Genomic DNA, 25,955 nt, shown 5'->3' with positions numbered 1-25,955 from the left:
AAGGACTGTAACTTTTTTTCTTAGTTGGAGAACACATTCAAGTCAGTTATTGCACAAATTGGACCTGGAGGGACTATTGATCCAGAACTAAAACATAAGATAAAATTTGTAAGTATTTTCTGTTCCTGGGAAACAAGAATATTTGGTTATAAATTAATTTTTGGTTGAGTTTAATTTGCCTATAAGTATATATTAGATTTATATTTATACTTGATCTTTTCTAATATGGAGTACTTACCTTTTAAATTCAGAAAATACTCCTAAAAATGTTTAATGTAAAATTATTGAGAAAGTGTAAACTCTTCAATAAATGATTTCTTCTCTCTTGCTTCCTCTCCTCACCCCAATACATCACTGTTGACAAGTAGCTCAAGATTTTCGTACATGTGTACACCAGTCATTATTTCAGGTTGCACACAGCATTCCAGTATGTATACGTGTCATGTTTTACTTCTGAGATCCATGATTAATTAAATTTGGGTTATTTTTACCCTTGGCTATTTAAACACTGATGCAGTTAACATCCTTGGACATTTATCCTCATGGTGATTGCCAGCCACGGGCAATGAATATTTTATATTTTAAGAGAAATATTACTACACTGTCCTCGAAAAGGTTTGAAAAGATTATACTTCTACTGCCGGGCGTGGTGGCGCACGCTTGTAATCCCCGCGCTTGGGAGGCAGAGACAGGAGGATCGCGCAGGTTCAAAGCCAGCTGCGCGCGCTGGCTTATGAGACCCTGTTTCCAAATAAAAAAAAGTATAAAAAATAGGTCTGGGAGTGTAGCCCGGAGGTAGAAGGGCTTCTGGGAACCCCAGTACCACCAAAAAAAAAAAAAAAGAAAAGAAAAGATTATACTTCTACTGACAATTGTTACTATCTAGTTATGTTGTTTTAATTTATAACCCTTGACTTTTATATTGAGTATCTTTTTATAGGCTTAGTGCATTCATTTATATTTCTTTATGTGACTTTGCTCTTCATTTCTTTGGCGTGATTTATTGTTTTGCTTTATTAATATGTGGAAGCTCAACTGGGTATAGTGGCACATGCCTGTAATCCCAGTGGCTGAACAGGAGGATCCAAGTTTGGGGCCACCTCAACAACGCAGTGAGAGCCTCAGCAACTTAGTGAGACCCTGTTTCAAAATAAAGAATAAAAAGGGCTAGGGGTATTCTTTATTTTGAAACCGGGTCTCACTAGGTTGCGGAGGGCCTCACTAATTAGCTGAGGCTGTCCGCAAACCGCGATCCTCCGGTCTCAGCCTCCCGAATGCTAGGATTACAAGCGTGCACCACCACGCCCGGCTTAGAAACAGATTTTATCGAATACCATGTTTAGTATTGTTCTTTCATATAAAATCATGAGTAATGCAGGTATGTACATGCATAAAATGGTTTCTGAAAGGGCATTTTCTGAAATGTAGGAGTAGCTTTCTCTGAGTCACAGGATTTTGAAATAATTTTTTATATATTTTTTAAAGCTTGAATTAGAATTTTATATAAAACATTTAGAAAAGTGCAAGCTTGTGTGTGTGTGTGTGTGTGTGTGTTAGAATCAAGGAGATTTCTACCATTGGGATATATCCCCAACCTTTTTATTTTTTATTTTGAAATAGTCTTACTAAGTTACTTTGCACTCTCCTCAAACTTGTGATCCTCCTGTCTCAGGCTCCTAAGAACTGGGAATACAGGTGTGTGCCACTGTACCTATTATACACAAAGCTTTTTATAGTGTATTGGGAATAGAATAAGCCTACTTTTGGGGATTTATCCTAAAAAGCCATTGAACAAATGTGCAAAATTCAAGTATGAAGGTAATCACTGCAGTATTGTAAGATATAACCTTAGTAAGTAATATTTTAGTAACTGAATATTTTGAAAAATGTAGCTTTTTAAATTTAGCTAGTTAAAATACTGGTGATCTATATTTGCTGCCATGGAAAGATGTTTGTGCTATGATATTTCCAATGATTATAGAAACATTGACCTATTTTATATTAAATATAGGTATTTTATGTACGCATGGTAACAGCTCCTTATGAATAGTATTATCTTAAGTGTATTTTCCAAAACATTTTAGAGTGCCCATTGCATTTCTTTGATAATTAAAATGCTTGATCTGGGTGTGGTGGCACACACTTGTAATCCCAGCATTTGGGAGGCTGAGACAGGAAGATCGTGGTTCTTAGCCAGCCTCAGCTACTTAGTAAAGGGTCTCGGCAACTTAGTGAGACCCTGTTTCAAAATAAAGAATAAAAAATAGGGCTGGGGGTGTAGCTTGGAGGTAGAATGCCCTTGGGTTCCATCACCAGTACTGCCAAAAAAAAAAATGCTAGAAATTGTGCTATTGAATGTTAATTTTTTGAGCTGAAGCTAAATATTTTAACTGGGCTAAAGAAACGTAGGCTTTCCTGAGAGTTATAAGTATTGCACTACTGCACTGTAATGATTTTTCAACTCTGGAAATGATGGGAATTACCATCATTTTTGTTATAATTTTTAAAACCAAAAACTTTTTTTTTTTTTTTTTTGTGGTACTGGGGTTCCTGGAAACCCTTCTACCTCCGGGCTACACTCCCAGACCTATTTTATATTTTTATTTGGAAACAGGGTCTCTTAAGCCAGCGAGGCTGGCTTCCAACCTGCGCAATCCTCCTGTCTCTGCCTCCCAAGCGCGGGGATTACAAGCACATGTCACCACACCCGGCTAAAAACTTATTTTTTAAAAGGCAATATAATAAGCCAGGTGTGGTGGCGCACGCTTCTAATCCTCGCACTTAGGAGGCTAAGACAGGAGGATCACACAGGTTTGAAGTCAGTGGCTCTCAGTAACTTAGTGAGACCCTGTTTCCAAATAAAATAGAAAATAGGTCTGGGAGTATAGCCCGGAGGTAGAAAGCCTCTGGGTTCCACCCCCAGTACCACCAAAAAAATAAAAGGCAATATAATGTGGTTCATGCATTTAATCAATAATAATGTTATTTTATATCTATGTTACACTTCATTTTCTGTTTATTAGGTTGTGTCTAAATTTCCAGAGGGGTTGATTATTTCTAAACTGCTGAGAGAGTTTGAGGTAAGTGTTTTCTTTTTCACCAACTCTGATTTTTTTCATGGTTTGTTTTTTGTGATAGAATTTTTTTTTTTTTTTGCTATTCCTTGGATTACCCAAGTCTGTACTCTAACATTAAAAATGATTTTTAAAAATTTTATAAGAGTTAAGAATATGGTCCATAACATACTTGATTATGAAGAATATTTTTACCACTTATTGTGATAACATTAGAATAAAGATTGATTTATTTTTCATGTCTGACAATGCTAGGCATCAGTGAGGATGTGGATAAAAGAATACCTCATTACACATTTTTGATTTTATATCTCGTAGTAAATCAAGAATAACGGTAGCTGGGTGTAGTAGCGCACAGGTAATCCCAGTATTTGAGAGGCTGAGACAGGAGGCTTAGCAAGTCATGAGGCTCTTAGCAACTTTTGATTAATCATCCTGTTTCCAAATAAATAAAATAGGGCTTGGGGGCATAGCCTAGAGGTGGAACGCTCCTGTGTTCTATCCCCCAGTACCACAAAAAAAGGGAAAAAAATGATGGGAAAATAATAAAACTGTCAATCTATGAGACTCCATTTAAAAATGGACAGACCATAGACTGGGAAGAAATATTTGCCAGCATGCATCTAAAAAATAACATATCCAGGAGGACATGGTGGCACTTGGCTATAATACCAGTGCTTGGGAGACTGACACAGGAGGATCTCAGGTTTGAGACCAGCTTCAACAACTCAGCAAGACCCTCTGCACTTAATAAGATTCTGTTTCAAAAAAAATAAAGTAGATACAAATAAAATAAAAATAGTTGGGGTTGTAGCTAGAGGTAGAATGCCTCTAACTTCAATCCCCAGTAGTAAAAAGAAAAAAGAAACCATATGGTCCTGGGCTTTTGTTTGATGGTAGGCTCTTTATTGCTGCTTCAATCTCTTTGATTGCTATTGGTTGGCTTAAGTTTTCTGTATCATCTTGACTCATTTTAGGAAGGTTGTTTTTATCTAGAAAGTTGTCAATTTCTTCCGGATTTTTCAATTTTATTGGAGTATAGTTTTTCAAAGTAGTTTTTGATAATCCTGAATTTCTAAGCTGTCAGTTTTTCATCTCTTATCTTTGTAATTTGGATCTTTTTTGTTGTTGTTGTTGTTGTTAAGTTGGCTAGTGGTTTATCTATCTTGTTAATTATTTCAAGAAACCAGCTTTTGGTTTTGTTGATTTTCTGTATTTTTTATTCTCAATTTTCTATCTTCTACTGGCTTTGGGGTTAGACTATTTTTGTTTTTCAATGGCTTTGAGGTATGCCATTAGGTTATTTAATTGCTGATTTTCTATTCTTCTTATGTGGGCACTCAGTGCTATGAATTTTCCTGTTACTATTGCCTTCAAGGTGTTCCAGAAGTTTTGATATGTTGTATCTCTATTTTCATTTGTTTCTGGGAATTTCTTGATTTCACCCCTTCATTCAGCAGCGTGGTGGTCAGTCTCCACATGTTTATGTGGTTTTTCTGGGTCTTATAGTTCTAGTTTCATTCCATTGTGTTCTGAAAAGACACAGGGAAGTATATCACATTTTTTAAATTTGAGTGCTCACTTTGTGGCCCAGGATGTGATCTATTTTGGAGAAGGTTCCGTGAGCAGGGAGAAAAATGTGAACTCTGCTGTAGTTGGGTAGAATATTCTATATGTGTCTAATAGGTCCATTTGGTTTATGGTGTTCTTTAGGTCTGAGACATCTTTACTGACCTTTTGTCTAGAAGACCAGTCTAGAGGTGTGAGAGGGGTGTTGAAGTCTCCCAGTATTATTGTATTGGAATTTATGTGAGACTTAATGTCACAAGAGTTGGGTTTTTTTTTTTTTTTTTTTTTGCGGGTCTGGGGATGTAACCCAGGGGCATTCGACCTCCGGGCTACACCCCCTGCCTTATTTTTTATTCTTTATTTTGAAACCGGGTCTCACTGAGTTGCAGAGGGCCTCACTAAGTAGCTGAGGCTGTCCGTGAACCACGATCCTCTGGTCTCAGCCTCCCGAATGCTGGGAGTACAAGCATGAGCCACCATGCCTGGCTAAGAGTTTGTATTTGGGGCACCTATATTTGGGGCATAAATGTTGACCATTATTATTTCTTCTTGTTGGATTGTTCCTTTTAACAGTAAGAAATGACCTGCTTTATCTCTTATGATAAGCTTGGTCTTGAAGTCTACCTTGTCTGGTATAGTTGCTATGCCTGCCTGTCTTTGAGTTCAGTTGGCATGGATTACCTTGCTCCAACCCTTAACCTTTGTTTTTTACTATCTTTACTTGTAAGGTATGTTTCTTTCAGTCATCAGATAGATGGTTTTGCTATTTAATCCATTTTGCCACCTTATATCTTTTTATTGGGGAGTTGAGGCCATTTATGTTCGGTGTGATTATTGAAAGATGATTTTTAATTCCAAACATTTTGAGTTTTAACTTCTGTTTGAGGTAGTATATGTTCCTTTTTGCTTAGTTGTTTGCTTGATGAAAATTATTGTTTCTTTGGTTCTGGCGTGTATTACTTATTCTTTGCAGTTAATCTCTGAGTATTTTCTGTAGTGCTGGTGTGGAAAACATAAATTCTTTTAGCTTCTGTTTGTCATGGAAGATTTTTATTTTCTTGTCGAATTTTGCTGGATAGGAGAATTTTGGCTGCAAGTTGTTTTCTTTCAGGTTTGGAATATGTTACTCCAGGCCCTTCTGGCTTTCATAACTTGATTTTGGAAGTAAGGGATGATTCTAATTGGTTTGCCTCTGAATGTCATTTGGTCTTTTGTTTTTGTTGCCTTTAAGATTCTCTCCTTGGCTTCTATGTTAGTCAGTTTGATTATTATATGGCGTGGTGAACCTTTTCTCTGATCTTATTTAGAGGGGGGTTTATAAGTTTCCTGTATCTGTATATTGACCTTTTATACTATGTCTGGAAAATTTTCTGATATTACTTCTTTGAAAAGATTGTTGATCCCTTTGGTTTCACCTTCAATTCCCTTTTCTATGCCACATGATTTCCCAAGTGAAATTTTTTTTGTGTGTGTGTGTGGTACTGGGAATGGAACCCAGGGGTGTTCTACCTCCGAGTTATACTCCTAGCCTTATTTTTTATTCTTTTTTTTTTTTTTTTTTTTTTTTGGTGGTACTGGGGTTCCTGAAAGCCCTTCTACCTCCGGGCTATACTCCCAGACCTATTTTTACATTTTTATTTGGAAACAGGGTCTCCTAAGCCAGCGCGCGCGGCTGGCTTGGAATCTGCGCTATCCTCCTGTCTCTGCCTCCCAAGCGCGGGGATTACAAGCATGCGCTACCACGCCCGGCTTATTTTTTATTCTTTATTTTGAAACAGGGTCTCACTGAATTGCAAAGGGCCTCACTAAGTAGTAGCTGAGGCTGTCTGCAAACCACATTCCTCCTGTCTCAGCCTCCCAAATTCTGGGATTACAAGCTTGTGCCACCACGCATGGCTCCCAAGTGAATTTTATAAAACCTTTACAGAAGAGCTAATCCCAATACTCGTCAATCTATTTTGTGAAATAGAAGAAATGGTACTGTCCCAAATACTGAAGTCAACATCACATTAATACCAAAACCAAATAAAGACAGCTCAAGGAAAGAAAACTACAGGCATATACCACTGATAAACTTAGATGCAAAAATGCTAAACAAAATACTAGAAACACGCATTCAGACCACATGAAGAATGCCAGGCGTGGTGGCACACGCTTATAATTCCCATGCTTGGGAGGCAGAGATAGGAGGATCACTCAAGTTTGAAGCCAGACTTGGCTGGCTTAAGAGACCCTGTTTCCAAATAAAAATATAAAAATAGGTCTGGGAGTGTAGCCCAGAGGTAGAAGGGTTTCCAGGAACCCCAGTACCACAAAAAAAAAAAAGAAGAAGAAAATCATACACCATGACCAAGTAGGCTTTATCTCAGGGATGCAAGGCTGATTCATCATACAAAAATCAATCTATCATCAGTTCAATTCATCACATAAATAGAACCAAAGACCAAAATCATATATTCATTTCATTAGACACTGAAAATGCATCTGACAAAATTCAACATCCATTTATGCTAAAAGTACTGCAGAGAATCGAAATAGGAGGAAAATAACCTCATCATAAAGGCAGTTTATAATAGGCTCACAGCCAACATTATATTAGATGGTGAAAAACTGCCAGAATTCCCCCTAAAAACAGGAACAAGACAAGGATGTCCATTATCACCACTTTTTTTCAATATAGCACTTGAGACTAGCCAGAGCAATAAGGCAAGAAAAGGAAATTAAAGGAGATAGGAAAAAAAGAACTAAAACTTGCTATTTGCAGATGACATGGCACTAAGAAGACCCAACAAACTCAACCAAAAGGCTTATAGAACTGATTAACAAATTCAGCAGTGTCTGGATACAAAAATCAGTCTTAAAATTTTGAAAGCTTGCCAGGCATGGTGGTACATGCTTGTAATCCCCACGCTTGGGAGGCGGAGACAGGAGGATCACGCAGGTTCGAAGCCAGCCTTGCTGTCTTAAGAGACCCTATTTCTAAATAAAATATAAAATAAGTCTGAGAATGTAGCCTGGAGGTAGAAGGGTTCCATCCCCAGTATCAGAAAAAAAAATTGAAAGCTTTTCTATATACCAATCATAAATCCACTGAAAAAGAAATCCAGAAAACATTTCCACTTAGGGTATCCCACAAAAAAATAAAATACTTAGGAATAAACTTAACCAAGGAGGTAAGAGACCTCTACAAAGAAAATTATAAAACATTGAAAAATGAAATTGAAGAAGACCTTAGAAGATGGAAAGATCCTCCATGTTCTTGGATAAATATCATCAAAATGGCCATACTTTCAAAAGTGATCTACAGATGCAAAACAATACCCATTAAGTTACCAAGGTCATTCCTTATAGACACAGAAAAATCAGTCCTCAAATTCATTTGGAACAATTTTAAAAAACACCCAGAATAGTCAAAGTAGTTCTCAGCAACAAAAAACATGCAGGAAGAATCACACAGTACCTGACTTTAAACTACACAAAGCCATAGTGAAAAAACAGCATGATACTGGTACTACAACAAATACATAGGCCAATGGAGCAGAAAAGAAGACTCAGAAACAAATTTACACACTTACAACCAATTGATTTTTGACAGAGGCCAAAACATACACTGAAAAAAGGTAGCCTTTTCAACAATGGTGTTGGCAAAACTGGTTAACCATATGCAGAAAAATGGAAATTAATCCCACTTTCTCACTTTGCACAAGAGTTAATTCAAGATGAATCAAAGACTTGGAAATTAGACCAGAGACCTTGAAGAGGGCATAGGTCCAACACTGCAACACATAGGCACAGGTTAAAAACTTTCTCAACAAAACCCCAAAGGCACAAGAAACAAAAAGGTGGATCAATACGTGGGATTGCATGAAATTGAAGAGCTTCTGTAAATCAAAGGAAACTATCAAGAACCTCAACTGAGAGCTAAGAGAATGGGAGAAAATTTTTGCCAACTATACCTCTGATAGAGGACTAATATCTAGAATATACAGAGAACTCAAGAAACTCAGCACTAAGAACACAAATAACCCAATTTAGAATGGGCAAGTGAATGAAATAGATGTTTCACAAAAGAAGACATTTAAATGGCCAATGAATGCATGAAAAAATGTTCAACATCATTAGCAGTCAGAGACATACCAATCAAAACTACCCTGAGATTTCACCTAACTCCAGATAGAATGGCAGTCATTCAAAACACAACAACAAATGCTGGCAAGGATGTGGAGAAGTGGGGACTGTAATATTGGTGGGATTGCAAATTAGTGCAACCACTTTGGAAAACAGTATAGATAATCCTCAGAAGAATGGGAATGAACCTATCATATTATCCAGCAATACAGCTCCTGGGTATCTTCCCAAAAGAATGGAAACCAAACTACCAAACTAATGAATGCATATCTATGTCCATAGCTGCACAATTCACAATTGCCAAACTATGAAATCAGCTAAGCTATCCAACAGATGAATGGATTACAAAACTATGGATATGTACACAATGGAATTTTATTCAGCCATAAAGTAAAACACAATTACGTCATTTACAGGAAAATGGATGGAACTAGAGAACATTATGTTAAATGAGATTAGTCATTCACAAATAAGAAATCGGATGCTATCCCTAATATGTGGAAGCTAGGGAGAAACTGGGTCATAGGAGGAACTCTAGATAAAGAAGGGAAAACTAAGCCGGGCGTGGTGGCTCATGCTTGTAATTCCCGCACTTGGGAGGCAGAGACAGGAGGATCACTCAGGTTCAAAGCCAGCCACGCTAGCTTAAGAGACCCTGTTTCCAAATAAAAAAGTATAAAATAGGTCTGGGAGTGTAGCCCAGAGGTAGAAGGGCTTTCAGGAACCCCAGTACCACCAAAAAAATAAAAAAGAGAAGAAAAAACTAGATGAGCAAATAAGGTGACCTACCTTAGAGCGATGGGAGGGAGAAAGAGGGAAATTCTCTAATGTACATGATATACATTAACTAACATCAAAGTCAGTCACTAAGCCAAACATGAGAAGGAGGGATGGGGAGGGAATGGGATGGAAGTTGGGTAAAGGCTAATTGGGTGATGTGTGCATGTAAGCCTCCACCATTGCACACTTCATTAAGATGTAAGGCTGTAGTGCACAAAGAAAAAGGACATCCCGAGTATATAACCTACAGCTCCACCATAGAAAGCCAGGTTACTCTTGCTTTTTAAAATAGAAGCTAAAAGATTTGAGCATTTACATATGCAGATATAAAAAGTGACTTATAAACACATACACACACAAACCTGGTGCATTTTTAGTCCCTCCTTTTTCTTGTGATGCTAGGTAGGGTTGAACCCAGTGGCACTCTACCTCTGCTAAGCTATATCCCCAGCCCATATTAATATTGTCTAGGTTGCTGAGAGTCTGAGTTCTGGAAGCAGATTGCGAACATTGTTCCTGTGTATCAGCCTCCCAAGTACTGGAATTACAGGCATGTGCCACAATGCTCAGCTCTAACAGTTTATTTATAAAATAAGTGTATACTATATACGTAGCCTTTAAACCCAGACTCACACTCTCAGGTATTTATTCAAAGTCTGTGTACTCAAGGAAGACTTGTGTGATAATATTAATGGTTTTATACCTAGTAGCCCCTAACTGCAAATGACCCTATTATTAAAGTAAATATATTGTGGTGCATTTTTCCAACATTCTGTTTGACATTAAAAAAAACTGCTGGCACATTAACTAGCAGGGATCAATCTGAAAACACTGCTGAGTAAGCCAGTGCTGATATAGGTATAAAAAGTGTCTGCCTACTCCAGGGCTGACTGGAAAGAAGAGAACGTTCTGGGTGGCAGAAGAATCGTTTATCTCAAGTAGGGATTAAAGTCACACAGTTCTGTATGTACAGAAGCTAACTGAATGGTCAACGTAAGCTCCATGCATTTCACTGTGTGTGAATTTTCCCCAAAAAGCAAATAGATACTGAATTCTAGTTAATGGTGCACATACTGACAGATTTAGGGGTAAAAGCAAAGAATATTGATGTTACCTAGAAATACATAAAAATGCAAATGAATTGGTAGATGGGTGGATGCATTAATGATAAAAATAGAATACTAATAATATATCTGGGTGGTGGGGTTCACTCTCAATATTTTCTCTTTGAAATTTTTTCATTAGAATATATTAGAAAAAAGCAAGGAAAAATGAAAAGCACTCAAAGTAATGAGTATTGAAAACAGGCAAAGAAAAGCAAATGTATGAATAATAAAGCAAAAGAAGGGAACAGAACAAATAGAACTGTCATTGAAGTAAACTTTACTGAAATGGAAGATTTGAAACTGTATATTAAGAAGTACATTGCATGCCTGAAATTGTCAACCCAGAATGACCAAGACCAAATTACTGTACTTTAAAAAAGAAGAAAAATCTTTGGGCATTAAAAAAAAGAGCAAATAACTTATAAGGAAACAAATTGGATTATTAGACATTTTACAGCAGTGTTTTATGATAAAAAGAAAAGAGTAACATACACTTATATATTCAAAGGAAGAATGTGAGCCAAGAATTTTCTACCTAGAAAAACTGACTCAGCTGTAGAGCCAGACAAGGTGTTCATCATGCAAGAGTCCAAGAATTACTCTTCCCATGAGCCCTTCCTAAGAAAATGACTAGGACTGATGGTGAATGCCACCTATAGCGCTAAAACCAAATGAGTTAGAGAACACAGTATACAATGCCCATATCGTCTGTTAGGTGTATTTACACAGAACAATAGAAAGGGTGAGCATATGCAAATGATTTGTTGTGTCATATCAGTGATAATACTACTGTTGCTATTCTGAGACCATTGTTCCCTAACGTGGTATAAAGCAAATGAGTAATTGTGGAATAGTTCTGTGGTACATGTAAGGATATTCTAATTGTATAAATTGGGCCTGAAAATTTGTTTTTTGGTACTGGGGATTGAACTCAGGGACATTGTACCTCTTTGCTACTCCCCAGCCCTATTTGATTTTTTGTTTTAAGACAGGGTCTTGCTAAGTTGTTGAGCATGGCCGCAGTCCTCCTGTCTCAACCTCTCAAGTACAGAGATTGCAGGTATTGCCATCATGCCTGCCTGATCCTGGAACGTCTTGTCATACTAGACCAGCAAGGAAATGGTTAACAACTAGGTTTATATCAGAAGGCTTAGGAATCCATTGGAAGAGTTATTTCAGGCTTTAGTATGTTGGTAATTGCAATTACTTAAAGCCTACCAAATATATTTAATTATGTGAGGTTATATGATATTGAAAAATTAATTGGTCATCATGGAGGATAAGAGAGAACCAATCGTTTTCTTGAAAATAGTAAATTAAAATCATATATCCTAGTTTTCCTAAACAAACTAGTATGACCAGGTAACCAAAAGCAAATGAGGGGAGGGGAAATATATCACTATAAAAAATATTCCATCTAAATAGTGAAAAGGAGTTGATATAATAATACTATAAAAACCTTTGATAGAATAAGGGTTATAGGCATTGACTAGTAGTGATTTCTAACAACACCAAAGAGACAACTAGATAATGTAGGCCTTTTTTAGATTACACAGTTTCATCGACAGTAAATGTGTGCCTTTTTTAGATTACACAGTATCACCAATAGTCTTGTCAATGGAATCAAGCATGAGTCTGTTCTAGCTGCCAGTTTTCAAGAAATAGTTTTTGCATTATGAACCTCTGCAAAATACAGACCATAGAGAAACAAAATCATAACATATATACATATATCTAAATGTGTGAATCTAAACTCTTAATGAAAAATAGTATAACTAAAATTGGATTGGAGATGGAAGAGAAATAAGGGTGAGAGTAGAAATTTCTTCATTGCTTGTCATTGGGAGTTATTAAAGCAGAAAGCAAGCATAACAAAGGAAATAGGATAAAACATACCTGACATATCAGTGAACTGACCAGCCTTTTAAAAGAAACAGAGTCTCAGGCTCATAAAGCAAAATTCAGCTGTTCTCATGTTCAAATGTGGAGTTATCTCTCTAAAGTGAAAAGGGCAAGATATGTATGATGCATATAATTTTCTATTAAAGCATGTTCAAGTTTTGGCAATTTCTAGAAAGTTGCATAAACTTTCCAGGGAAGTGATTGCTGGGTGACTTAAGAATTGGGGGTGAACTGGAGACTTAATTTTGCTGTATACCTCTTTGAGCCTTTCAGGTGTGGTGACACACACTTGTGATCCCAGTACTTGAGAGGCTGAGATAGGAGGATCCCAGGTTCAAAGCTGGCCTTGGCAACTTAGCAAGGCTTTCAGCATCCTAGTGAGATCCTGTTTCCAGATAAGAAATAAAATCAGGCTGGGGGTATAGCTTGGGAGGTAGAGTACCTCTGGGTTCAATATCTAGTGCCAAATATGTGTATAGTTATATATAAATATTAATATATTAGATATATATTAAGTTACCTATTCAAAAAATGAGTGGTTTGCATTAAAAATCCCCCCAACCTAATCTTTTTATGTTCAGTTGAATTTCATTTCCATAGTACTGTACACAGAGAGGGTAAAGAAACCGTTAAATACTACGAACATAAAAGGGGAAGAAGCCTTAATTTATAATGTACAAAGGAGTGAGTAGAGATACCCTTTTGCCACCACCCTTGCCCTGTCATCTACCAGTTCTTTTTCCTTTGGGATGTTCCTCGGTGCTATAAATGTGATGTCAGTGACCCTCTTGACCCATCATGTAACTGGTTCTAGGCTCCTGCTTTTATAATTGTTCCATGGGAGCAGTCTTGAGTTTAAGGCATCACAGGAGCAAGGTCTGCAGCCCAGTTGTTTCACCTTCTCATGGGTCAGGCCTTTCTTGCGCCTGTTTATGGGCATTTTATAGAGCTCTATTGATATATTTAAGAACATTTATTTCCCAAGTGCGATATTAATGAAGCTGAAAACTATTTTTATTGGTACATTGTAAGTGTGCACGAGTCATAGTGATACATTTACATATAACATTGGGGGATGGTAAGCCTTTTGTAGAGTTTGCTTCTGTTCCTGCTGACCATTTCCAAGCCAGTCATGTCAGAAACTAGGCTTTATTTCCTTCAAATCTCAGTATGATTCCTGTGAAAATGATTGATGTCAGAGAAGGGCATCAGTAATTATGATTGGCTCAGTTGTTCTTTCCTGGTTCAGGAGACAAGTTGGATTAAGGGTTTGAGCATTTTAGTGGTAGGCCTGATTTACAAGGGCAAAGTTCATTTTACATTTAATATATTAAATATATATAAATATGTATTTTAAACCCAAATTTATGTGCTGTCTATCATGTGTATTCTCTCCTGTCTTTACTTGGTATTTCTTTTCTTCTTTACCAACACAAGGAAATCAAACCATATATCCATATATTAGAGAAAATACACTGGCAAATGCCTGCTTAATAAAATTTTTTTTTTCAGTACTGGGGATGGAACCCAGGGGCTTTCTCCCTTGAGCTACACCCCAGCCCTTTTTTATTACAATTTCTAAAGTGGAATAATTATTTAGTGCATCACAGTCATACATCTGGAATAATAAAGTTTAACAACATTTTTCAAAACAATACATTCTGCATATTGAAAATGGTAGTGAATATTCTTTCTCTGAAAATAACAATGAGCTTATTGAATAAAAATAACAATGGTTTTATTATAATTTTTATTTTATTTATTTTGCTGTACTGGTGATTAAACCAAGGTGCATTCTATTGCTGAGCCACATCCCCAGCCCTGTTTTTTATTTATTTTGAAATAGGGTCTCACTAAGTTGTTAAGGCTGGCCATGAATCTGCAGTTCTCCTGTCTCAGCCTCCCAAGTACTGGGATTACACCACGCCTGGCTTGATTTTTGTATTTTGTACATCACCTTTTTGAAGACTTGCTTTATTTATTTTTGGTACTGGGATGGAATCCAGGGGCATTCTCCTTCTGAGTGACATACCCCACCCTTTTAATTTTTTATTTTGAAACAAGTTCACCTCTTAAGTTTCTAAGACTAGCCTTGAACCTGTGATCCTTCTATCTCAGCTTCCCAAGTATTGGGAATACAGGTTTGTGCTACCATGCCCAGCTGAAACTTGCTATATAATTAGATACTGTTAGGAGAGGAAAAAAGGTCCCCTGTCACTTCAGTTTATCGTATGCTCTCAAAGGAGCTTGATGTCGACCTAGGAGTTTTATGGCGAGCGATTATTGGTCTCTTGGTTTGTATTATGCTTGTAAGGAAATACGCCTTTACACTTGAGTCCACTGTTTCTTAAAAACTTAGTTTGGCAAGCTGGGCATAGTACTGCATGCAAGACTGAGACAGGAAAATCACAGTTTGCGGCCAGCTTCAGCTACTTAGGCCCTTTGCAACTCAGTGAGACCCTGTTTCAAAATAAAGAATAAAAAATAGGGCTGGGGGTGTAGCTCGGAGGTCAAATGCCCCTGGGTTCCATCCCCAGTACTGCAAAGAATAAAATTTAGTTTGGCAAAATCCAAACTATTGTCCAGTGGCATCTGTATATTATATTTCTGTTATCTAATTTTTTGCTTAAAATCTATTTCTTATAACAGGTAGTTTTTAAAGAACAACTTTCACCAAAAAAATTGGGATTCTTAAATGTGACAGAACTTGTTGGAGCTCTTAGTGACATTCTCCATGTTGAGTTCAGGGAAGGAGAGCAAGACTTGCTGGTGTTTGATGCTGATATGAGGCCTGGATTACCTGGTGAGTTGAGCCACAATCAAAATCTCAATTGTCTTTGTAAGGAGAGGGACACTGAAAGCATTGGTTTGTAAGAATCATTGTTATACCTGCACCAACCAAACAAGCCTTGAAGTGCTGTGTAAATAATGACTTCCTTTCTGGTGGTTATTGTAATGAGGTTAACCTGTATTATTAATGAAAAACAGCTGAAATTTTTTTTTTTGCATATGTGGTACTGAGGATTGAACCCAAGAGTGTTCTATCTCTGAGCTACATTCTCTTCCCTATTTTAAAATTTTATTTTTTACTTTGAGATAGAGTCTTGCTAAGTAGTGCGGGCAGGCCTCAAACTTGTGATCCTCCCACCTCAGCCTCTGAGTTTTAAAAATTCTTGTCCAGATTTTTTTTCTAGATAATTCTCAATAATTACTTGATTTTGCTTTTTCTTTTGGCTTAGTTTTTTTTTTTTTTTCTTACTGAGATAACTAGATTTTCATGAGGTTGTAAGAAGTGTTTACAGCCGGGCGTGGTGGCACACGCTTGTAATCTCAGAGAAGGAAGATCGCATAGGTTCGAAGCCAGCCTCAGCTACTGAGTGAGGCTCTCAGCAACTTAGTTAGACCCTGTTTCCAAATAAAGTAAAAAATAGGTCTGGGAGTATAGGTGGAGGTAGAGAAGCCCCTGGGGTCCACCCCCAGTACCACAAAAAAAGAAAATAATAAAGTAAGAAGTGACTACTGAAAGATCACAGTGTGACTTTTGCACAGTTTCTCCAATCATAACATTTTGCAAAACCATGGAACAATATGGTACTTGTATTTTTATAAGCTTCTACAGATGGTTATGATGGACAGCCACTTTCCTGAAATGTAAATATCTTCATTGGTGTTTCTGATTGTTAAAGTAACTCATGTTCATTTAAGAAATATTCAAACAGACTGGGCATGGTGGTACATGCCTGTAATCCTAGTACTTGGGAGGCTAAGAAAGGAAGATCACAGGTTTGAAGCCAACTGCAGCAATTTAGCAAGGCCCTCTGCAACTTAGACCCTGTTTCAAAAATAAATATATATATGTGTGTATATATATATATATATACACACACACACACACACACACACACACACACACACACACACACAGGCATGGTAGTGCATATCTATAATCCCAGTACTAGGAGGCTGAGAGAAAAGAATCACAGATTCAAGGCCAGCCTCAGAAACTTTAGTGAGACCCTGTTTCAAAATAAAAAATAAAAAGGGCCTGGGGTGTAATTTGGGAATAGATTGTCTCTGGGTTCAATCCCTAGTACCAAACAAACAAAAAATTTAAAATGGACTGGGGGTGTAGCTTAGGCAGAATCCCCTGGGTTCAATCTCCAGTGTCAAACACATACAAAAAAAGTACTGGAGATGTAGCTCAGAGGTAGAAATCCCTTGAGTTCATTCCTCTGCGTGTGTGTGTGTGTGTGTGTGTGTGTGTGTGTGTGTGTGTGTGTGTATAAAACTTTAAACAACGTAGAAGAATAGAAAGTGAATGTCTCCCTCAATTTACGTACAATACCAGAAGTAACATTCTTTTTTTTTTTTTTTTTAACTGTCTGAAATTTCTGTAACCTTGCTCTGGATAGAGCAGGGCAAGGCTCAAAGCATTTAATGATTGCTCTGGCAAGCACTGTCGGAATGCACGGGTCACTGCAGACCAAGCACGCTGGAGGCAGAAGTAACATTCTTTTTTTTTTTTTTTTGCGGGTCTGGGGATGGAACCCAGAGGCATTTGACCTCTGAGATACACCCCCTGCCCTATTGTTTTTTTATTCTTTATTTTGAAACTGGGTCTCACTGAGTTGCAGAGGGCCTCGCTAAGTAGCTGAGGCTGTCCACGAACCGCGATCCTACTGTCTCAATCTCCCAAATGCTGGGATTACAAGCGTGTGCCGCCATGCCCAGCTCAGAAGTAACTTTCTTAAAATTTTAAAGTTTTTATATAGCCTTTTAATTTGTGGGTTTTTTTTTTTTCCCAGAACTGGGGATGGAACCCAGGAGCATTGTACCTCTGAGCCCACACCCCTAGTCCTATTTTTTAGTCTTTTTTTATTTTTATTTTTATTTTTTGAAATAGGGTATCACTGAGTTGCAAAGGGCTTCCCTGAGTTGCTGAGGCTGTCCATGAACTGCAATCCTCTGGTCTCAGACTCCCGAATGCTAGATTACAAGTGTGTGTCACCACACTTGGCACCTTTTAGATTTTTTTCTTTTTTCTTTTTCTTTTCTTTTTTTTGCAGGTATGGGGATGAAACCCAGGGGCATTCGACCTTCAAGCTACACTCCCTGCCCTATTTTTTATTCTTTATTTTGAAACCAGTTCTCACTGAGTTGCAGAGGGCCTCACTAAGTAGCTGAGGCTGTCTGCGAACCCCAATCCTCCAGTCTCAGCCTACCAAATACTGGGATTACAAGCGTGCGCCACCACCCCTGGCTTAGATTTTTTCAACATAGATTTTTACAAATGTTTATTAACATTTCAACAATATACAGACAACATATATATATATATATTGGTGGTACTGGGGTTCCTGGAAGCCCTTCTATCTCCGGGCTACACTCCCAGACCTATTTTTACATTTTTATTTGGAAACAGGGTCTTCTAAGCCAGCGTGCACGGCTGGCTTCGAACCTGCGCGATCTTCCTGTCTCTGCCTCCCAAGCGCGGGGATTACAAGCGTGCACCACCATGCCTGGCCAGACAACTAATATTAATTGTTTTAGTGTGCACATTTCTGGATTCTTTAATATAGTTAAATTATCATATGTATAATTTTTTCTTGCACAAAGCAGTTCTATATAAATTTAAGTCTTGGCCTGTGTGTGTGTTTCTGAGTATTGAACCTAGCAGTATTCTACCACTAAACAGCATCCTAAGCCCTTATTTCTATTTTTTTTATCTTGAGGTAGGGCTGCTGAGAGCCTTACAGAATTGCTGAGGCTAGCAACTTGGCAGGAAGAACCTTGATCTTCCTGTCTCAGCCTCCCAAATACTAGGGTTACAGGCATGTACCACCATGCCCAGCTATATAATTCTTTTATGTAAACAATATAATTTATTTAACCTGTTTTCTATTGGTAGACATTTAGATATTTTCCATTTTTACTATTATAAAAATATAGTAAATTTTGTGTGTGTGTGTCTGTGCCTGTGGTGCTGGGGATCAAAATCAGGTACTCAGTGGTAGCCATTCTACCACTGAGCTACATCCCTAGCCCTGTGATGAATATTTTTGTATCTACTGCTTTTTTTTTTTTTTTTTTGTACTAGAGATTGAAGCTAGGGGCATTCTACCTATTAGCCATACCTCACCCCCAGCCCTATTTTATTTTTTATTTTGAAACAGAGTCTAATTTTCTGAGGATCTTGCTAAGTTGCTAAGGCTGACTTCAAGCCTGAGATCCTCCTCTCAGCCTCCCTGATGCTGGGATCGCAGGTGTGTAACCAGGCCCAGCGACATCTGCGTGTTTATGTACTTACCAGTTCCTAAGGCCAGCCTGAGGAGAGCAGTGAGACTCTCAGCAGTCTAGCAAAATGCGGCTTCAAAACCAGAACCGAGCTGTGCGCCCGCTTGTAATCCCGGTACTTGGGAGGCTGAGACAGGAGGATCCCGGTTCACAGACAGCCTCAGCTATTTAGAGAGACCCTCCACAACTTAGTGAAACCCTGTTCCAAAATAAAAAATTATAAAAATATATAACTAAAAAATAAGGCTGAAGTACTGTCGTTCAGAGGTAATATGCCCCTGGGTTCAATCTCAGGGGCCACAGAAAGTAAATAAAAGGGCTAGGGTGTAGCTCAGAGGTAGAATGCCCCTGGGTTCAGTCCCCAATACCACCACAAAAAAAAGAGCACCCTTGCCCCAGCACAAAATATTTAGGATTTATTTTCTAAAAATTCTTTTAAGTCTCTTCACACTGAAACTGCAAAGATAGGTTAGTGTTCTTATTATTGTCTGGCACAGAAACATTCTCTTAGCCGTTTCAGATGGTGCTGCTTCATCAGCTAGAAACTCATGTTTAGTCCAACCAGAGAAGAAGATGGAAGCCAAAGCTTGTGTGTCCAGTCCCCCTAGAAGCTCACTGTCTACCGCTGCTGTCCAAGAAACTACGTGGGATGGCCCCTTGAAAAACCGTAAAGAGCCGGAACAGAAGACTTTAAAGAAGCCCAACATGGTGGTGAAGCCCTTACAGCTGGTGAGTGAGGCCTACACCTGTACAGAAAGTGACTGAAGGATGTTTCTGTAAACCAAAATTCTTTTTAGAAAAATGTTATCTATCATTTCTTGAAAGAGACAGTTCTTTGATCCAGAATCACCTTACATAGAATTTCTTCTAGTTTACAATCATTTGTTTAGTCTCATTTTAAAGTTTTCAGATGGTTTTGTGACTTGACAATTCTCTTGTGATAACATCACTGGGTCTTTATCCTGTGTCAGAGAGTAGACTGGAAAACCATTGGGGGCCTCAGGTGAGCACAGAGGAGCTCTGTGCCTTCATTATTGCTACAGATCTTGTCTTTGCGCCCAGCCTTGGTTATTTGGTTCCTTTATTTTTTTTCTTCAGCATTATACCTTTGTCTGTTTGTCTCTTTGTTTTCCTTTTTTATTGGTGTTGTCATCACATTTTCACAGGTAATTCTCCCTTTTCGCATTCTCACCTCTCATTATTTATTTTGTTGATTCTTGTTACTAGGGAAGAACAATAGAAAGGCCCAGAAAAAAAGAATATATTTTAGGATGAGAATGTTTTGTGACCCTAGTTGTGAATGGAAGACTAGTCTGAAATTAATTTGTTCCAAATTACCTTTCACTGTTGTTAGGTTTGTTTAGGATGAGTACCTTAGTTCAGCCTGAATATTTAAAATATCATGTTCTTAGTTTTTATCATGTTCTTAGTTTTAGCTTTTGCATAATACTTCTTAACTTTTTGTCTAGTGCCATAAGGTAGTATTTTAATATTTTAACATAAGAAAGAAACACCTGGGTATTTTTAAGTGAATAATTGTGAGCCCCATTCTCAAGTATTCTGAATCAGTAAATCTGGCTTAAGAGCAAAAATACATTTTTATAATTTTCTAAGTGGTTCTAGTAGAGACAATTTGTGAAGTATGCTTTTAGAAATATCATAGAGTTCAAAACATCACCCAAAGATTTATTATGGTTTCTTTAATCTTTTAACTTGTAGCAAGTAGGAATATATAAATCACAACTCAACTTGGCAATGGCAAGTCATGAAGTCCCGCCTGATGCCATACGGGAGAAGAAGCTGTGCAGACTTCCACCATTAGACACCAGCACCCTCGTGGGCGTCTTTGTGGAGTATATCATCTCTCCTAGTCAGTTCTACATCCGAATCTACAGCAGGGACTCATCAGAGTTACTGGAAGATATGATGATTGAAATGCGGTAGGAATCTTGTGTTCTATGTGGTAATTTTTATGTATCATTCTGATCAGTAGTTTTCAAACATTTTGGTCTTGGGCCTATTAAAAATGAAAGATCTAAGCTAGGGGTGATGGTACACACCTGTAAACCCAGCACTTGAAAGGCTGAGACAGGCGTATTGTAAATTCAAGACCCACCTCAGCAACCTAATAACCCTGTTTCAAAAAACTAAAAAGGCTGGGGGTTTAGCTCAGAGGTAGGATGCCTCCAGGTTCAATCCCAAGTAAAACACGCGCGCGCACAGACACACACACACACAAACACACACACACACACACACACACACACACACACATTCACGTCTACCTTTATACTTTGACTTGATCTAGGACTAGCTCTGTAATTTTTTTTTGTGTGTGTGTGGTACTGGGGACTGAACCCAGGGGCAGTCTACTTCTAGACTATACCCTCATCCCTATTTTATTTTTTTATTTGGAAACAGGGTCTCACCAAGTTGCTGAGTCTGACTTCAAACCTATGATCCTCCTGTCTCTGCCTCCCAAGTACTGGCATTAAAAGTGGGTGCCACCAAGCCCAGCTTTGGGACTAGCTATGTAATTACAGACAGGGCTATACATAAAGATGCCAGACCAGTCAGGCATGGTGAGGCATTCTTACAATCGTAGTGCTGGGAGGAGCCACGCCAGGAGTAACACAGGTGTGAAGCCAGCCTCAGCAACTTAATGAGGCCCTCTTTCAAAAAAAATAAATAGGGCTAGGGGTGTAGCTCAGAGGTGGCTTGCCTCTGGGTTCAATCCTTATCAACACACACACACACACACACACACACACACACACACACACACACACAAGTACTGGGCTCCTTACTTAAAAATTATTAGAAATTTCAAGACAGAAATAGCAGATCATTTGTACAATCACAGGGCCCCTCTAAGCACAAACCTGAGTGAAACCATCCTTGAATAAGTCTTTTACCCATGTATAATTTAAAACATGTATTGATCTCATGTAAAGTGCTAGTTCATTGAATTGATCGTATCTTTCAGACACTGACATATTCATCACACAATATTTTAAAAATCACATCTATTAATATCACTACTTTTGTCATCAGAAAAATGTTAACTGTTGGGAAGCTGTGAAGCTTGTGGTAGAGGACGCAGCATTTCCAGCATCCTACATTTACTTGGATTGAATTTTATTATTGACAATATAAGTGACAGGCTCGCTTAATTTGGGGGAAGATAAGTGCCAGATACCCAAGTATGACTTAGAGTTTGTTATTGTTCTGTCAGGCAAAAGTGATGTTCCATGAAAAAGTGGCTACTTCATCTTTGAAGTAAAAGTCATACCTCCTCCCCTAGACAGGCTAGTTCACATCACAACTCAAACACAGTGCTTTTCCCTGAGATGACCACATGGGAAGTGCTTTGTTATACTTCCTCCCATTTTTATCAAGGAGAACACTGAAGATGCTCACTCAGTGATTGAGGTTTAATAAACAGTGTGGAAAAATAAATAAATAAAAAAATAGGGCAGGGGGTATAGCTTGGAGGTCAAATGCCCCTGGGCTCCATCCCCAAACCCGCAAATAATAATAATAATAATAAACAGTGTGTACTGTTTTATCAAGGACATTCTTAAGTGACAATGTTTTTATCTTTTTGTGTGTGTGTGTGTGGTACTAGAAATTGAACCGAGGGACATTCTACCTCTGAGCTACACCCTCAGCTCTGTTTTTAATTCTTTATTTTGAAACAGGGTCTCACCGAGTTGCAAAGGGCCTCAATAAATAGCTGAATCTGTCCGTGAACCGTGATCCTCCTGTCTTAGCCTCCCAAGTACTGGGATCATAAAGATACATGCAATGATGAGTGACTACAAGTTTGACTGTCTTGATTGAGCTAAGGCACTTGGCTCATTTACCCACGGTTGCTTTTATACCATCAGTATGAAGGTCAGCATAGTGAAAAGCGCAAATGAGATTCTAGTAATATAATGAGAATAGTTTTGATCTTGAAGGACCCCAAGGACGCAGGGTTGGTGGACTACGAGAACTGCTGCTCTAAATGATCACGTCTCTACTTTTAAAAGGCTATATTTGAAGCTGGGTATGGCAGGGCGTATTTGTAATCATAGTACTGGGAGCCTGAGACAGGAGAAGAGCAAGGTTCAAGGACAGCCTCAGTAAATAGTGAGACTCTCATCAACCTAGTGAGACCCCGTTTCAAAACAAAAACAAAAAAAGGGCCAGGGATGTAGTTCAGATGTAGAATGCCCCTGAGTTCAATTTTCAGTAACACACACACACACACACACACACACACACACACACACACACACACAGAGCAAAAAAAGCCCACTAGAAACACACACAAACCACCAGAAAAGTTGGGGTTTTTTTGTTTTGGGTTTTTGTTTTTTTTTTTTTTTTTTTTTTGCTTTTTGTCAAGACTTTACAGTTTTGAGTTTTTTGGTTTTTGTTTTTTGTCATCCTGGGGATTGAATCCAAGGGCATTCTACCTCTGAACTGTACCCCTAGCCCTATTTTTTATTCTTTATTTTGAAACAGGGTCTCACTAAGCTGCAGAGGACCTCACTAAGTAGCAGCTGAGGCTGACTGCGAACCACCATCCTCTTGTCTCAGCCTCCCAAGGACTGGGATTATAAGTGTGCACCGCCACCCTTGGCTGACTTTACAGTTCTTGATATATCAATAGAAATGATCTTAATTAATCCCCCCCATGGGTTTCTCTATATTATGATATTCTACAGGCGTTGTTATTCTAACCAGCTGGTTTCAGAGCGATACATCATGCCAGAATATTTTATCCAACCGGGACATCTCTGTTGTGTAAGGATTTCTGAGGATAAGTGGTGGTATCGAGTTATTATCCATCGAGTCCTTGGAAAAAATGAAGTTGAAGTGTTCTACCCTGACTTTGGAAATATTGGAACTGTTCAGAAGTCCTCTTTGAGGTTCCTCAAGTAAGTTGAATTTAATAACAGTGGACAGATTACATTTTGAATCACAGTGCTGAAACTCAGTGAAGCTGGGATCTCTTCCTTTTCTCTTGCTTTCCTCCCTCTGTCCTTTTAACCCCTTTCCATCCCGGTTTCTTAGTGCAGACTTGACACCTGGTCATTTCACTTTACAGACGTAGTATAATCCCTTGTGTCTTCTTTGACTTGATTATGATTTTGAATAAACCATGAGACTAAACTTCAGTCTCTTAACTAAAAAAAATGACTCTTTGGGTCATACTAAGAGAACTGTTTATATAGTAAATATTCAGGAAGTTTGAACTATTCCTACCTGTATTTATATTGAATGATTCTCTCAAAGACTTATGTTTTATAATCTTATTTCTTAGGTTGTTTTAAAGTGCCCAACATTTATTTCTTATTTATTTTTATGTGGATCATATTGAAACTGGCATACATCCAGACCCTGCCCTCTGCCTCCTCCCACTTCTCCTTCCCCCTCCCAACAATGAGTGTCCAGGTTAACCATGCTACATTCGTACTTTTACGCATATTCAGATGTAGCTCCTCCATTAATCAACTTCAGCCTTCTTCATCTCCTACCCTTCATTTCAGCTTTGCCGAGGTTTCCCCTCCATTATCTGGAGTCCCGCTGATATTCCTACCAGTCCCTATTTTGGGCATATTAGAGAAAACATAAGTCCCTTCTCTTCCTGTGCTTGGCTGATCTCACTTAACATAATGTTCTCCGGATCTTTTCATCTTCTTGTGAATGGCATGATTTTGTTCTTCTTTATTGCTGAATTGAATTCCATTGTGTGTATTTCCCATAATTTTGCAATTCATTCATCTGTTTATGGAGACCTAGGTTGGTTCCATATTTTGGCTATTACAAATTGTGCTATGAACATGAGTATGCATATGTTACTGTAGTTCTCTGTTTTCAACCCTTTTGGAAAGATACCCAGGAGTGGTAAAACCGGATCATATTGTGGGTCCATTTCCAGTTTCCTTAGGAATCTCCACACTGATCTCCATAGCAGCTGAATTCTTTGCACTCCCACCAACAGTGTAAGAGTTCCTCTTTCCCCACATCCTCGCCAGCATTTGTTGTTACTTGATTTTTTTTTATGCTTGCCAAAGTGCCAAACATTAATTATAAAAGTCATGAATCAAATTTGATTAAATATTGTACCTTTATTGTCTACTGCAGGTGTTGCTACACAAAGCTTCCGGCACAGGCCATCCCTTGTTCTTTGGCGTGGGTGAGACCAGTAGAGGTGCGTGTGCTTCTTCCCATTCGTCGTCAGCATACATCCAAGTGCTTACTGTGTGCAAAGAACAGTTATGAATTCTGAAGATACAAAAATAAAAATAGAATCAGCCTTCAAAATTTCATTGGTTACTGTATGGAATGTAGCCATGTGGACAAAAATGGTACTACGTCATATTTGCTATAATGAAGGGTGTGGTGAGGAGTAAAGGGGACATGCCTACCTCTGGTGGCATTTGAGTGGAACTTGGAAGGAAGATTAGGAAAACAGTTGGACAAAGAAGAGAAGACAGACATTCCAGGCAAAAGGAGACTACGATGAATATTTCAAATCTGAGTAATTGTAAGCAGTTTGGCACAGAATATAGAATTAGCTGGAGTGGGTATATGGCAAATGTCAGAGAAAATGGTACAAGCTTCATGTGACAAGCCGCACTTAGAAGTCAGGACACAGCTATCATGTTCTGTAGGTGCTAGGGAACTGCCACAGCCAGGTGTCTGCTTCTAAGAGAATTCTCCTGTAGCATCAGGGAGGTGCTTCGAGTGGGAAGGGTGGGAGGCGTTTACAGCCACGTGGGTGTTTTTGTAGCTAAATTATCTCAGGGTCCTTTTACCCTCAGAACTCTTATCAGTTGCCAGGCGTGGTGGCGCATGCTTGTAATCCCGGTGCTTGGGAGGTGGAGACAGGAGGATCACGCAGGTTCGAAGCCAGCTGCACTGGCTTAGGAGACCCTGTTTCCAAAAAGAGGTTTTTTTTTTTTTTGGTGGTACTGGGGTTCCTGGAAGCCCTTCTACCTCCAGGCTACACTCCCAGACACCTATTTTTTATATTTGTATTTGGAAACAGGGTCTCTTAAGCCAGCACGGCTGGCATCGAACCTGCGCGATCCTCCTGTCTCCACCT

General features: G+C 38.5%; 1 protein-coding gene across 1 annotated transcript in view; it reads left to right on the top strand.

Moving 5' to 3' along the window:
* The window catches only part of TDRD5 (tudor domain containing 5), a gene marked incomplete at both ends in the record, with an annotated part of 55,467 nt that overhangs the window by 10,520 nt on the left and 18,992 nt on the right, over positions 1 to 25,955 (top strand). The window contains 7 exon segments of the mRNA XM_080698769.1: positions 25 to 108; positions 3,024 to 3,080; positions 15,209 to 15,362; positions 19,410 to 19,582; positions 20,573 to 20,793; positions 23,569 to 23,781; positions 24,992 to 25,058. Coding sequence (XP_080554895.1) covers positions 25 to 108; positions 3,024 to 3,080; positions 15,209 to 15,362; positions 19,410 to 19,582; positions 20,573 to 20,793; positions 23,569 to 23,781; positions 24,992 to 25,058 — 969 coding nt within the window.

Source organism: Muscardinus avellanarius, assembly GCF_963383645.1.
Source record: "Muscardinus avellanarius genome assembly, chromosome: 7".
NCBI classification, from domain to species: Eukaryota; Metazoa; Chordata; class Mammalia; order Rodentia; family Gliridae; genus Muscardinus; species Muscardinus avellanarius.
Note: the sequence above shows the minus strand (reverse complement) of the source record. Positions and strands in the feature narration are given on the sequence as shown.